At 42.4% G+C, this 15,596-nt stretch overlaps 2 protein-coding genes across 2 annotated transcripts; one reads left to right on the forward strand and one right to left on the reverse strand.

The window, feature by feature from the left end:
* Positions 1-538: 538 nt before the first annotated feature.
* Positions 539-7,440, reverse strand: LOC104313286 (oxidized low-density lipoprotein receptor 1-like). Its single transcript, XM_009912169.2, has 6 exons — positions 6,770-7,440; positions 5,099-5,197; positions 4,620-4,769; positions 2,859-3,010; positions 1,798-1,916; positions 539-1,532 (listed from the first exon to the last, which is right to left on the reverse strand). The coding sequence occupies exons 1-6, from the start codon at positions 6,858-6,860 to the stop codon at positions 1,370-1,372; spliced, it is 774 nt and encodes a 257-aa protein (XP_009910471.1). The 5' UTR covers positions 6,861-7,440; the 3' UTR covers positions 539-1,369.
* A 4,534-nt stretch (positions 7,441-11,974) lies between these two features.
* Positions 11,975-14,789, forward strand: TMEM52B (transmembrane protein 52B). The gene is made up of 3 exons (XM_069807053.1): positions 11,975-11,979; positions 13,679-13,845; positions 14,296-14,789. Exons 1-3 carry the CDS (start codon positions 11,975-11,977, stop codon positions 14,544-14,546), a joined length of 423 nt encoding a protein of 140 aa, XP_069663154.1. The 3' UTR covers positions 14,547-14,789.
* Positions 14,790-15,596: the final 807 nt, after the last annotated feature.

The raw sequence follows: 15,596 nt of genomic DNA on the forward strand, positions 1-15,596 counted from the left end.
CACGTGCTTAGACTTAGAAAATGCAGTATTTCCAGACTATGAGATAGCTGTGTGACAAGATGCTCTCTGTTGTCCCTGCTCCTCCAAATTACTTCTTCATATCCATAATTAAGATAATTGCCATATTGCTAAACACTCATTTAGTGAGGGATGCAGCACACTTGTTGGCTGTTGCTACTGCAGACTTCTGATGCACAGCTTTATGTCTAAAATAAACATAATTAGAGGCTTGCCTAAATACCTCCACCTTCCCTGACTTACAGTTCAGTTTTCATTGAACGGCTCAAATTAGTACAAATACACACAGGAACAAAAGTCCTAAAGATAAACGTGACTGCTCCTGAGAGATTTCAAAGATCTCTATTGTTTGCTAGTGCCATAGAAAAGAGATGCTCTCTTTGACGCAGTCTTCTTTTTGAACAGCCTCCTAAACAGCAGCAAAGTGGCAGGAGGCTTTGCATCATTAAAGGCCCTGTACTTGATGGTTGTTGAGCCTGCTGTGCACAGTGACTTACTAAAAAGACACGCTACAGAAAAGGTCAGTAGCAGCAATATTTATTCGCTGTGAAATTCTGCAACAGAATGGAAAATGGATTTGAGAAATCAAAGAACTGGATCAGATGTGACATGGATAATTATCAAGACAGATATCTTAGAGGAATGCGCCTTCCCCTCTAACGCTCGATGCAGCAGAACAATCCACTAGCAGCTGGACTGGCATTCCTGGGCATTAAATACTGCTGACTTTCCTCAATAAATATGTGTTCCATCTTTACCTTCTGTTTTTTGAGCCCACAGGGCATACAATCCCATTTGAAAGCTTTTCTCTCTAACCAGAAGAACTATAAATATTTTTATTTGTCTTTTAATGCAGGCTCTGATTCTGTTGTACTTTCTAGTTATCAGTATGTGAGGAGTGAAATTAAATCAAATATTTGGAAATTTATTGTAAATTGGGAGCTTACATCTGTGAATACCCAGTGGATGGATTTTGAAAACATGATGTGTTGCTCTTACAAATGGTCATTGATTCCTGTTTCTGGGAGACAGGTATGAATCTTTAAAATAGAGTCCTGGAATCATATACTTAATTATGGTTCATTTAGAAAGGAATTTATGAGAAGTGGATAGAAGTGGTTACACAAGAATGCAAGGACTGAAAGAAGAAAGAGGGAATGAAATTGTTGAAGAAAAAGCCCAAAAAGGAGTCTGGCTGATGTGCATCACCAGCAGGCAAGTTAAGCTTAGATTAACCCTTATGTTACATTAACCTAAGCTCAGACTTGTCTTCCCTATTGCAAACCCTGGGGCAGAACTCGCCCCCACAACAGCGTATCCCAGGACGGGGCTCTCTGCAGAGCTCTTCACACTAGTGCCTCTCTGAGTAGCTCACTTTCTCGACCACCGCAGGATCCACCACTTTCTCACAAATGTAAAATTTGTACGTGCCACACCATGCAGTGTCTATATTTGCACCTTGAAGAAACACACAATCTAGGAAAGGACTTGAGCTGTCTCCTTGGATCTGAAACCTGGGAAAAAATAGCAGAGATATTCATCATCCCATGGAAAAAGTCACAGGCTGATACAATAATTCCCGACTGCTGCTGCCCATTTGACCCACAACAGCATACAAGCTCCCTGATGGGGGCTCGCCTAGGTCGGTAAGTGAGCAAGTGATGGGTAACCTGTCTGCTGGGGGGACAGGCGATTACTGAGCAGCAGTTAAAAGTTGCTGGTCCTGGTCATAACGAGTATGCCTGGACGTGGTCTACTTCTACCTGTGCAGCGACTTACAGATCAGGGGAGAAAGCTGATCCATCCTCCCACAGCCAGGGCCCCTCGGATCCGTTGTGGGACAGCCCAATCCAGAAAGAGTTAGAACCGTAAAACCGTGCTGATCGTATTGTGAAGTCCTGTACAGAAATAAATGCAGAGCCTGTGAATCACATCCCTGCTTCAGTCATAACGGCCTCTGATTTGGAAAAGGAGAGGGGCAGATGAAAGCGAGCTGCTCACACCTGTGCGTAACAGACTTTATTTCACAAATGAATCTGGGCAGTGCCTCCTACTCCTGGCAGTCAGTGCTGTTTTGCAGATAAGGAAAATGAACTTACTGAGAGCTTTCAGCAGCTCTCAGCTAAAATGACAGTTGAGATAACCAAAGCCTGTCCATTAGCTGGGTAATGGGTATAGGATAATGACTTTCTTCCAACACCCCGGTTGCATAAGCCAGGCAGGAGAAGGCCTTTGCATCTTTTGCTGTCATTGTACATAGGAAATTGAAAATACAGACAATAAAACCACAGAGTTCAAGACATAATCCCATTGCCATTAAGGGTCTGGGTAGAAATTCCTTTACAACAAAGAGCTCTTCTGGCTGTGCTTTATCTGCTGCTTCATGTGCAACATAGGAGTCAGAAAAAGATATGGATCCTCTTCTGCTCATGTGGGAGAAGAGGCCAGGGAGCAGGCGAGGCCAGCGAGCTTTCTAGTTGTGGACAGCAAGAAGCTGAAGGCCAGGCTTCTGACGTTTGCTAAATAGTTTGCTCCAGCAAGACAGCAGAGTTGCCAACCAGTACCAGCTCAGTTATATTTGCCCTGAGGTGGGATGAGGATCTAGATGTAGAGCCAGGCTAGTGTGTCTCAGTTAAGTCCCCTGAAGTCAGTAGAGATGCACCAAGGAGGGTGCAACAGTACAAGGAGAGGGGCTCCAAAGGGTCATGAGCAGGTTTTGCCACTTGGTCCAGCACACACACACCATAGCATAATGCACCAGTGGAGGGCTGGAGTGGCTGTTCAGGCCACAGTAAAATGCAAAGTGCCTAATTAGAGAGAGAGAAAAAAATAATCTTTACCAGCTCTTCCTTACTCTCTATCTTAAGAAGCCTGGACTCCAGAGTAGAGCATTGATCCTTGCTTTCTTGCCAAGTTTTCCATTCCTTCAAAAAGTGGTAGCAGTTCTCCCCATACTGTAGCCAGTCCTCAGGACAAGGAATACATTTATGTCCTTGAAAACAAAAGAGCACCTGATCAGGTTTGTCAGTGAGAGCAGTCTCTAGCGGTCTAGTGGATCCCTGCAGGATTACTAGAGCAGTGCTCAGCCTCTCTATTGCAGAGGAGCAAAAAGACCTCCTTCATTCTGCAGCTAAATTAATGTCTTCATTGGAGACTTAATAAATCCAGTTGCCAGAAGACCAGAAAAACATTTCTAAATGAAAATCAGAAAAACAAATAATAAAGATTTGTTAAGTCTGACCAGCAAACGTGGAGGGTGCTAATAAAACACAAATAGAGGACATTTTGGAAGGTTGAGCCATGGTCACAGACACATGGATCTAGGTGGACATAAAAGGAAACCTAGACTTCCAGTCATATGGGTACATCTTCATTCATGTGAACTTACTTTTAACTTCTTGTTAACATCAGGGTCAGCTCTTCCCTGCTATATGCTTTACAATGCAACTTATACTTTAACTTTTCTGATAGCTTTTCATACTTGCTGTGAATTCAGTGCACAGATGTCAGATAGTGATGGCCAGCCAAAGTGAAAGATAGTGAGCCCATTGCTGTTAAAGAAAACACCTTTCTGACAGCTGCATTTTGACTCTTTTCTGCTACATTATTCTGTTTGTTGCCTGTTGGAACCCTAAGTAATACTAAAGCCAGGAAGAACTCAAAATGTTGGATTTTTCTTTCACTCTTGCACCATTTGGGGAGCTCCATTTCTAGTTGGAAAATGAAATAATCGCAAGCAGCAAAACGACCTGCCAGACAAAATATTTCAGAGATGTCTGGGAAGTGGGTCCCAACTATAGGGTGAATCATGTTCGTTGCTCTATGGTTCACAGGACCATTTTATACTGTAACAAAACAATGCCCGCTGGGAATGCCAGGACTTGATGCTGGGTGCAATAGGTAGCACAGCACAGTACAAGTAGCTTCTGGTTTCTGCTAATTCAAATGCAGACATCTACATAGATAATAACCTTGCCACTCTCTCACAAGATGTTAATTTATTATGATTCTCTTCCCTCTGCTATATGATAATCTAGCATATTCAGCTCACCCATCATTAAAGTTTCACACCATTATTTTGCACGAGAAAAAAAAGATACCGTCAGCATATAGTGTGTAAACTGTTAAAGCCAGTGATTACAATCCCATTTGGTAGAGAGCAGCAGTATTTACACTGCTGCATCCATGACTGCATAACAGAATGAAGCTGTCTTGAGGAGTCAAAGCATTCCAGACAATTAAAGCCAGTAGGAATTTTCCATCAGAAACTGACTGTGAAAGAAGGAATGGTAACATCAATGAATTTACCTATTAGAAATATTTTTTTTTAAAAAAGTGTCATTATCGTGGCATTTTCTGAATTAAAATATTTGGTTTAAGGGTGTAAACCAGCTCCATTACAAAAATTCAATAAAAGTACTTCAGAAAGACTGATACTTGATCAAAATGGAAATGCAGCCTTTTGGTTGAAATTTGTTTCTAAATTAAATAATTTAGGGCAGGTTTAGAGATTTTGATTTTCCTTCCAATACGGTTGATAGAAAAAACCCCAGTCTGTGGCTACCATAATGCAATGGAACCATCTTCCCACCACTATGTACCTCTGGAGGTGGCAAGTTGCTTTACAGTCTCTGTCAAGTTCAAATTCTGAGCCTGGAGGAGCTCCAGCTGCTGGTTGAGGCTTTCCATAATTGCCTTTTGCAGGGTGAAGTTTTCATCCCTTTCATGCACAAGGTGGCTGACCAGGATGACTTGAATCACAGTGAAACAAGAATGAAATTGTTCCATTAATATTAAAGCTAAACTGCTCAATGCAACCTGAATAAACTTACCAAAGACACACGTACCTCCCCATGACTGAATATACTTGACCTACATACAGGTCGTGTACACTTATGAGCAAGATGTAATATGTCCCAATTTCAAAGACTGGGAGATCTCTTGAGTGGGTAAACTCCTCCAGTAAGGGACATTTTTTTTCATTGTTAATCCCCTAGGCTAATCCTTTTCCTTAACTAATTTCCTGGACTTTTAGTTGTTCATACTGAGCTCTGAGGACCACTTCTGTGACCATACTTACACCTGGTAGCCAAGACTCCTGCAGCTACCACTGAACTTAGGCAGAAGATCCCAAGCGCCGCTGTAGCCAGCCTCCAACAGGAAGATGGACTGGGGGAATCTGAGATAGACAAAAAGAAGGAAAAGCAGCAAGAACAGGAACCTCTCATCTTTGTACCTGCAGCTCCTACGGTGCACAAGACACCATGACCGATAGTCTGCCCAGTGAATTGCTGAGTTTCAGACCAGTACGTGGTATTACATTATGAAAATTGTCCCGTCCTTTGGCTGTGGCCAGTCCTCCTTAGGAGTTGGGGGCTGGGAAGGGAGCAGGCCATGGAGACCACCTTAGCCAGGAGCTTTTAAAAGAAAATGAATTGGACAAATAAAGCTGAACAGCACAGAATTTCACATGTGAGAAAAGAACATCTAGGAAGTATTTGTGCTTACAACATGGCTGAAATTTTCATATGCAACCAGGTATTGGGGTATTTTTACTTTTGAGTGCCTAACCTGCCAAACTGGGAATGAATTTGCCTTTTCAGAAAATAACCTCAGAAACAGTCACCAATGAAAGCCAGGTCGCTGTAAAATAATCTGAAATTAGGGCATACAGAGGTGAATAAGACCATATACCCACAGTCACACAGAAACACAGTCTCACACTTGGAAATGCACACATCCATTCTTGCAATGTGGGCAGATGCAAACACCCGCGTGAACTCACACAGAGCCCCAAAACACAGAGGAAAGGATTGCTTCCAATTTGAGAGTTTTATGTTCTTTTATTAGATTCCAGTATGACATTTCTGTGGCAATACTTATGTTGAAGGCACTAACAGAAATAACTGGCATACCAACCTGTGGTATTTCTGCCTGTTATCCCTGTGATCCCTAACTCTAACCAAACAGTTAAGAACTCTACTAAATTACTGGGAGTTCAGCTTCAGGCTCCAAGTATAAAACTCAAGGACCCTTCAAAAGGTGAAAATGAGACAAACACTGGCTAGCTAATAAGGGAAAATTTCCTTCAGAAAGAGCTCTTTAATCTATTAGATTATCCTCAAATTTATCAAATTCATCTCCAGATGTTCAGTCAGGCTGGAATATAACATCTCTTTGCTTTGCTACTACCTTTCATACAGAGGGATTCTAAAGCACTAATGCATCGCATGAAGAATATAGATTTGGGATCAGGCACATTCCTCCCTTCTTCTGTGAAGCTATGTAGCATAATTTTTATGATTAAGTACAAAAAGGTATTTGTCCATCTATTCCTTCCCTTGAGAGAAAATGGTTTTTTTTTCCCTGGCATTTACTTCATTCTGTTAGTCAGATTTAAATAAGTAAAGCCGAAAGACTTTTGCAAGGCCCCTTAGGCAGATTACTTCACTAAGTTCCAGGAGCTGACACTTAACATCTATTGGAACATGTTTGTTTTTATGTAACTGCATCCCACAACCGTAGTTATATCTCTCCTCTCAAATCTAAACAGTTTTCCACATTCTCTACCCTTCCGTTCTTTTTCACCTCCTGCCTTTTTTTCTTTCCTCCCTCTGATTTCTTAGAAGATTTGAGTACAAGGGGCTCCCAGAAGCCAAGATGCTTCATCATCCTCTGAGTGTCACATAAAGAATGGTCTCCAAGGTGAGAGTTTGCCTTGGAGAGAACTGCCCCCCAACACCACCACTACCTTTTGCTCTGGCAGTCTGGAGCTCCTGGTCCTGGGATTTTTCCAGTGTTGTGAACCTCAGGTCTGCATATGTCACTTCTTCACTTGTCATTTCTGGCAAGGTTTCAGGAGAATTCAAAAGTTTGGTTGCTCCCACAGGTATAAGGTTCTGGGAGGGATCAAATGAATGGTCAGTGTCACTTGGAGCTAAGAGAGTGATTCATGCAAAAGTCAGAAGGGGTTTTTGGCTCATACTAAAGGATTTCATGACACAGTGATGCTGGGGGTTGTTTACATGAAGCGCAGACTCAGAACAGTATTTAAATTTCCTGTGGGCAACAGGGCACGGAAATCTCACAGTTCTCCATTCCTGGAACAGATGCATAGAGTTACCCAATTTGCGGGTACGTCCTTTCTGTAGAAAGAAAAAGAGGGGTGAAGAGGAAATTACATTAATTTTGGATGAAGTCTAAACAAATCCTTGAAGTTTTTCAGCAGCAGGGATGTTTGTTTCCTGGCTTTATTATACAGTGATTAATATTCGGCAAATTCAGCCGGAGGGGCTCCTCGATCTCTCAAGTGGCACAGGAAGACTGGAGGTAAAATGAAACGAGAAATATACTGATCCCCTTTGCTTATTGTTTGTAAGCACATCACACTTGTCCTGGGGGGGTAGCACATTGACTTGTCACAGCCATTGCCCATTCCTAGGACACAAAGAAGTGAATCCAGGTTTCCCAGCTGCCGTTCCAGGTGTGTCTGCACTATAAAAGGGAATGAGTCAAAGAAATCTGCTGAACTTATGGGGAATCTGGGTAGAAAACTCATGTACCAGAATGTGATGCTGTGCTCCTGGACTAGCTCTGGGCTGGAAGCAGTCCAGGAACAGTCACAGTCACATGTGATAATCACTGCCTTCTAGCAAGAGCAATTAACAGAGCGCAGCAGCATGCCATTGCACTAGGGCTGCCGCCGCATCCAAGGAAGGGTCACCTGTCAGCTTGAGCACCTGCACCACGCTCGCTCGAACTTTGAGCTCTAGCAATAGGATGGAGAAACTTAACTGGTCCTATGTTTCCTGGTATTTCTAGGTCTGCTGGCAAAATGACAGGATTGAGATCTGAATTTTCAGTTTTATTTCACCCTGCTGTAGGAAATGCAGCCCAAGGACTGCTGGTCTCGCCGGCTGTTAGCTCAGGAACGAGGATGAGCACCAGGTAGCACAGAATACTGCCCCCCAGCACTGCGTCTCACCAGGGGCTTTGCCAACCCCAGACTGATGGAGATCTAAGCTCCGCGGGTACAGAGCAAAAGGCATTCCCAGCCTTTTACCTTACAGTGGAAAAATTGAGCGCCATGACTTGGACTCCAGCATCTGGGCAAACACGTATAGACCAATACATGTTAATTTACAGGAGCGCCTTACCCTGTCTCCAATGAGCTGCTGCTTTTGAACCCTCTGTCACATTTTCTGTCAACCCTTATGTCCTCAGTGGAAAGAGCACAAAATGTGAGAGGGAAGTGTTCTGCTTCTTTCTGCACAGTTTATTAAAAAATCATCTGCTTTTGTTTTACAAACAACAGAGCCCTTTTGGATTATCATCATTCAGTGTAAAATACATGAAAGCTTTGATAATGTCTTACTACACCTGCAAAAGTATCAGGGGTCCCTGTGAGCCCCAAATGTGTTCTCATATTTTACATTCCTAAATGCCCATGGGGAAGTATTGGATATGACTAATCAAGCTGGCTGTAGTGGAATACTCCTTTGAAGAGTAACAGGCAACAAGCAGCAATTTCTCAACAATTTCTAAGAGCAGTACAACAGCATTTTTTCAGCTCATTAGGAAGCTTTACTCCCAGTTAAGATCATGCTACCTAGGAAATAAAAGTTAGAACAGGCTTGAGATACATCCCTTGATACAACCAGAACAGGGAAGCAGAGAGGAACGAAGTATTTTCTGTCCATACCACAGTCTGCTTTCTCTGGCATCCAAGGAAGGGTATGTTCAAATCACATAGCTTACTATGGCATGGACCCTTAGATTTTAAACAATCACAAAGAACAGAAAAAAATCAATGATGGGATATTTTTGTTTGCTTTAGCAGTTCTGTAAGGGTCTGGTCACATTTTTAAAACCTTTTGAAAGGTGGCAAGGGGGAAATAAGAAAGAGAAAAGTCACTTCAATATAATGTAAAACCAATAAAAATAAAATACTGAGATAATTGAGGCAAAATAGCAGGGGAATGTGGAAAAATTTAAACCACTGTTGAATGACAGGCTAGCAGGGCCAACAGTATTAATGGCAATGCCATAGAAATAGAAAAAGAGCGATCGATAAGTTTCAGCAAGAATGACTTATGATATGCTTTTGGAGGGGTCACTGTTTCATGTCACACTGCTGCTTTCTCTTTAGAGAAATTTTTTATCACTTTATCTGATATTTCTCCAGTTTGATTCTTCTAGAATTCAAAATTCTCATGAGACTAAATTTCAGTTAAAAATCAAGCCATAATCTATTGAATTATCACACTGATAATAAAAATCCCCTGAAAAATGTTGGTAATTTGCACTTCTTTTCCACATTGAATCCCACCAGTTTTAAAAGCTGTACATACAAGAAAGGCTATTTTACAGTTCTGCTGGGTCTTTTGTTCTAAAACACCTATAATACACAAAAGAGTTTAAGGAGAAAGAGACAAAAAGAATATTGGGCAATTCCCATGTAAATACAAAGCCAATAGCTCATGTTTCTATGTTTCTTATTTGTCCACCAGGACTCAGAAACCTTCTTCCAGTAGTAGACTAGGATAGATAGATAAACTCATGCTAAGGCGTTTTTATACTGCACCACTACTTTTATAATTAAAGAATGGTAAATGGTTTTTAGCCTGCCTTGGGAGAATACATTATGTTCATGAATCCATTGGTTCTGCTCTGCAACTCTAATATGCATCACCAAGGCTAATGATTCACCAGTTTAATGTGAATGCATTGTGATTGCAACATGGGGCAACAAGTTTCTCTAGCTGCCATCCTACCCTTAACATATATTTATGCACAAGTCCCAGGTGGTTCCCAAACACAAATAGCAACACATTACTGCAGAGCATTTTTTTCTCGCTCAGCTATTCAAAAGAGAAAGAGAAGGTGAACACAATTATATGCATGTAATAACACTCTGAGTAGCCACGAGCAGTAACAGAAATCTAAAGCAGTTCTACAAGAGAGAGAAAATTAATGGGTCATTGAATGGAACCTTCTAATATAATCAGCTGCAGGACAAATAGTATCCAGGACAGGAGAATCAACATGTATTCCCTATGATGCATAGTATTTAGGGGGACTTGGCTGGCCATGCAGGAAGTTGAGGAGTGGGATCTGTGAGTGAGCAGACTGTCAGCTGCAGGACTGACATAGCAGGAGACTACCAGGTAAGAGGGATGGTGGCAGAGCCTTAAAATGGGAGATACAAGAGGTGTTGCATATGCATACACACACATATATATGCATATGCATACATATATATACATATACATGTGTACATATATGTTGCATTCATGTACATATATATATAAATATAACTATACGTATATAAAATGCTGTATATAATTATTATATTGCAAACTGTTTCACTTCAGCAGGAACACCTCGCTTGTAACATACCCTCTGGATGTTGATCATATGGCTAAAGTCAATAGACTGGATCCACAGAAGTAGGACAATGGGAGTGCAGTGACAGAAAAGGTACTGGAGGAAGGAGAGGAATCTGAACTCCATTTAAACAGGTCAATAGCATGACCTTCAACCCACCCCCCTCAGGGTAGGGGCGGAGAGAGGAATAATTGGGAATGAACAAACTCAGAGACCCTTTCTGCTCACAGAAGGGAAGGGTCAGGTCTGCAGAGATCTCACGATGCCCTTCACTGAACTAGTTCAACATCTAAAGTAAGAACTTGTAGCCACCGCTTTTCTCCTGATCTGGCTGGAAGGCTTTAGAGATCCCTTCAAAAGAGGAGGAGAAGCAGGCCAAGAGAGTAACAAAAGGAGGCAGGCAAGAAGCAAACAGGAATTGCCAGTGACAAAGAGAGAAAGGAAAAACCTGAAGGGCAGAAGATAGACCCAGAGGAGGACAGAAGGAGGTAGATCAGGAAGAAGAGATTGGATTCAACGCACAACAAGGATCTGCTCCTTCTCCTGGTCAGTGGACTGATGAGGATGAACTGAAGCTAGAAAGGACAAGAAGACGTTGAGCAGCTTGAGACACCAAGAGGCCACAGAATCACCCTACAGGGATGCATAGCCCAGTCATGATCTGCTTTGTTTTAATGTGTTTCTTATGGGTAAGTCACATCTCAGGTTCCTTTTTATGGGGTCTCTGCTCAGTTATGGGGTTACCTTGGAAAGATGGAGGGGCATTAGCAATTGACAGTCACAATAATTTCCCTGATGTTAGAAAGAACTGGACATATGAAAGGCACACATGCAGGAGAAGAGTATTTGCAGCTCTTCCAGGGATGGTAATACAGAGGTCAGGGTACCCAAGGAAAAGGGATGAGAAGGGTAGGAGTGCTGGAGGGACAGAGCAGAATTCAAGTCAGTGTGGGTATAATATGAAGCAGGACATTTAAAGGTTCTTAATATTTGAGCATGGAGAAGGATCTACATCTGTAGCATGACATAGCTTGGTGGGGAAAGGGAAACCTGTGGTGAGGGTGAAGGTAAGTTGGGGTCTGTGCTAGGCACAGTGCTAAGTAGGATTTTAATGACTACGGGAAGTTAAGATACGCAAAAATGCAGTTGGTATCACAGTAATTTCAGATCTACAGCAGAATATATGATGGAAACAACAGAAGACAGATAACAGTAAGTCTTTACCGTAGGAGATTCAGACTGGTAATAGTCCAGGTGACAGAGATAAAAGTTGCATAAGACAAAGACTTAATTCACTCTAGCTGTGTCTTGTTTGGTTTTCTCCTTCTAGGTCCCCCAAGTAAAAGGTGAGGAAGGCTGTCTCAACACTGAACTGTGAGTATTTGTTGATCTTGCACTCTTTTAAGAAGAAAATGAAGGACAAAGGCAGTAGTAGACATCAGTGTTATGACATGGGTACTGACATTTTCCAGAAAAGCTTAGTTTAATTGTGACTATTGAAAACTCACATAAAAGTTCCATTGCTTTGAATGTGAAGTGTATTATTTACTATCTATTCAACATACTGATCATGCGGTACTGTTCCTGCTACCTATTTGGGTAACTGTAATGGTTAAGAACTTTCTGGTGTAATTTTGATTGACTGAGATTATGAATTTGGAATTGACCTTTCCTTGAAAAATTAGTTGAAATATAGTGCTCTGGTGAATATTCCTCTTGGTGATGTCATTTGTAAGACTAACAGAAATCAAGACAAAGCAAATGTGAAAAATTGCCTAGGAGGATTTTTTTTTTTCTAAAAAAAATGTCTTTAAAAATGCACAGGCAGGTCTACTAACTAAAACTAAAGGAACATACAACACAGCATCCAAAATGTACCCACAGGGCCAGAAAGAAATCAAAGAGAAAGTCAGAAAAAACAAAGCAAATGGTAACAGGGTTGGGCAGACTAAATTGTGAAAAAAAATATATAAAAGAAGGGAGATTCGGAAATTATAACCCAATGCAAATCCCTAAGGCTTGCAAACAGAATTGGGCAGGCACAAATATCAGCGGAACGATAAAGAGATAAAGCCAAAGAGAAGGCAAACTCACCTAACAGGGAGATTGATGAGGTTGGACAACAGTCTTCCCCACAAAGCACAGTGAGTTTCTCATCATTATGCCATTTAGAAGCTGGAGTGTAATTGAGGAGCATGAGGAGAGCTGGAAGAGGATATAGTAGGGATCTTCCATTTATTTGGCATTCTGTGGCTAACTATATGTTGTACCCTCTTCTCCTCAGCTGTTCAGGTACAGAGTGGGACCGTTTGTGGTATATCTGGTAAGATGGCATATGTTTACTTTAAATATCTGCATCACCGGACAATTCCAGTAGCAAAGAGTGGGATTAAATGTGACCTGCTCGTGCCACCCCTGCTTTCCCTTGGGACATTAATGCTCTACAGTAGCAAGGCAACCCCTTAGCTATCGCATCGTCTTTAACAAATGTTGGCTTGCCAGCTTCCTTTATTACTCCACATATCCATTTAGTCAGGTGAACAATATTAATAAAGCATTCATGGCACAATATGCCTTTTAAAAGGCCCATTTTTTAAGTAATTTCAGTCTGATTCCTTAGTAATTCTCAACAGGATGCAATTAAAAAGGATGGTAGTTGTCGAACATCTACAAGGCTGCATTACTAAGAGTGTAGCCAGTAGATTGAGAGATACCATCTTTCCTCTCTGCTTGTCACTCATGAAGACTCATCTGGAATATGTAGTCCAGTCTTAGTCCAGTCTTGGCCCCTCAGTACAGTTAATAAACCAGAGCAAGTCCACTGGAGAGCCAATAAAATGGTCAGGGGTCCAGAGGACATGATGTATGAGGAGGGGCTGAAAGGACTGGGTTTGTTCAGCCTGGAGGAGGCTAAGGGGACAACCTAATTGTAGTTTTCCACTGCCTAAAGTGGCTCTAGGGAGAAGATGGAGCTAGAGTCTTCTCAGAGGTGCCCAGCAGAAGGACCTGAGGTGACAGGCCAAGCTGCATCCAGGGAAATTCTGATTAGGCAGAAGGAAAAATGCTTCCCCCAAGGGTTGTGCAGCTCTGGAATGGGTGCCCAGAGGGGATGTGTGATCTCCATCCCTGGAGACTGTCCACATTCTGCTGCACAAGGCTCCAAATGACCATGTCTACCTTCGAGGTTAGCCCTACTTCAAGCAGGGGGAGACCTTAAAAGGTCCACTGCAAACAAAGTCTTTCTGTCCTAATTCTGTGTCCTCTCCCTTTCCAGGCTGGTGGTGGTCATTGGTGGGCTGCTGCTGCTGTGTGGCCTGCTTTCTGTCTGCGTGAGGTGCTGTTTTCATTGCCGTCAGGCAGGGGAGGAATCGGGCCCTCAGCCCTACGAGGTCACCGTCATTGCTTTTGATCATGACAGCACCCTCCAGAGCACCATTACCTGTGAGTTGGCTTCGACAGAGGCTGGGGACCTCAGCACAGCCCGAGATGAGGGGCTGCACTGTAAAAAGCCCCGATTGGGGCACCCCAAGGCTGGCAGAGGGAGGATCATGGCAGGATGCAGGGAAAGCGGCATCTGTACGTAGTACAAATTGAAGGGCTCATCGGGCTTCATGCAGCAAATGCAGCCAGATGGTGAATCAGCTGTGAGACATGTTTGGGTGGAATTAGGGCAGCTCCAGGCCTCGGTGGCATTTGAGGAAGGAGTAATTGTGGGATGTTGCTGATGGGGTTTCACACATCCTCCTTTTAGGGAAGGATGAAGGGGCAGGAGAAGGAAAACATTCAGGCTGTGGGGAGAGAAAAGCCTGTGCGCTGCAGATATACTTCTCCTCCTCTAATCGCACGGTGCTTTCAGGATGAGGTAAACAGCTTTTGTCTCCTCCTTTTCAGCTCTCCATTCTGTGTTTGGGCCTGCTGCCAGGAGGATATTAGCAGTGGCACACTCCCATAACGCTGCACAGGGAACACCACCCCTCTCAGCACCAGACACTCCTCCAGTCTACGAAGAAGCTCTGCACATGAGCAGATTCACAGTCGCCAAGACAGGGCAGAAAGTGCCAGACCTGGATCCAGTGCCGGAGGAAAAACTGCAGGCATCTGCTGAGCACAAGGATGCCCAGCCAGCCCTCCCAGGACACTAGTGCCTGTTTTTACTGAATGGCAAATAATGCAGAATAGTTACATGCAGAGACTAATTCTTCTGAGCAGGCTTAGGAATATCAGATTAACCTCCTCAGTCTAATGAGAAAGGGAAAAAAACAGTCTAAGATAGTTTCAGATCCTGCATATTTTGATGGCTCCTTTTGACACCTCCTCGAGATAATCAACAATTGGCCTTCCCCGTGTCCATTTATTAAGCACACACACATCACCAGTATCACCCTTTGCACAAACCAGCAGGCAGCAGGATCAAGGCGCTGAGCCACTCTTCAGGCTAGTGACCTGCAGGGAGGCTGCAAATGCTGTCTCATTCTGCTTGCCTGCAGTCTAAGTTTCCTGGGTATGGCAGAGAGGTTTCACAACAGGAAAAAGAAAGACATATGAGAAGGTCTTAAGACCTAATAATAACAGCAAACTTCTGGAAAGTGTCAACCACTTACAGTAAATTTAATGCCTGTAAAAAAAGGACAGTATACATTTGGTAGTATATGCAGTATAGTGCCCTAAATACCCTACAGGATATATAGAATGAATACAGACTGGTTCTGAATATGATATATAGCAATTCTGAAATAGTAGTCACAAGCTCTTATATTTGAAATAAAAAAAATATATATCTGTGATAACAGCTCAAACAAGGGGAGGAGGAGGAAGACTACCCCTGAAGTAAAGTTCAATTGTATTTTGGTTGCATTTGTATTGTATATTTTATTAATTATTCCTAATGTTGCTGTCAAAAGCAGATCAAATTCATTAAGACCATTTAAAATATTTAAGCCATTACTCATATAGAAATAGTTTGTGAGTCTTTTGTGATTGATACAGCTATGTTGAATCATCCAGAAATATTAATCAAACTGTTTGGATGAACACAGCTATGGACCATTTGTAAAATATCTTCTTGGACTAGGTACTCATGAGAAGGTGATTGTTGAATTATTGTCTCTACCTCTGGGTTCAGCAACTGAAAACATTAAAGCAGAAGGACATCCAATATCAGATGATAAGCAGTCATGAATGAATTGCATGTA

Source organism: Haliaeetus albicilla, chromosome 19, assembly GCF_947461875.1.
Source record: "Haliaeetus albicilla chromosome 19, bHalAlb1.1, whole genome shotgun sequence".
Classification (NCBI taxonomy): Eukaryota; Metazoa; Chordata; class Aves; order Accipitriformes; family Accipitridae; genus Haliaeetus; species Haliaeetus albicilla.

Excerpts from the sequence above, each read along its gene's own strand:
- LOC104313286 (XM_009912169.2), bottom strand. The coding sequence starts at position 6,860 with ATGACAAGTGAAGAAGTGACATATGCAGACCTGAGGTTCACAACACTG. Across the intron at positions 4,770-5,098 it reads AGGAGTCTTGGCTACCAGGT|TCATCCTGGTCAGCCACCTT; the intron begins GTAAGTATGGTC and ends CTGTGATTCAAG. Across the intron at positions 1,917-2,858 it reads TAGAGAGTAAGGAAGAGCTG|GACTTCACAATACGATCAGC; the intron begins GTAAAGATTATT and ends ATTTCTGTACAG.
- TMEM52B (XM_069807053.1), top strand. Across the intron at positions 13,846-14,295 it reads CCTCCAGAGCACCATTACCT|CTCTCCATTCTGTGTTTGGG; the intron begins GTGAGTTGGCTT and ends CCTCCTTTTCAG.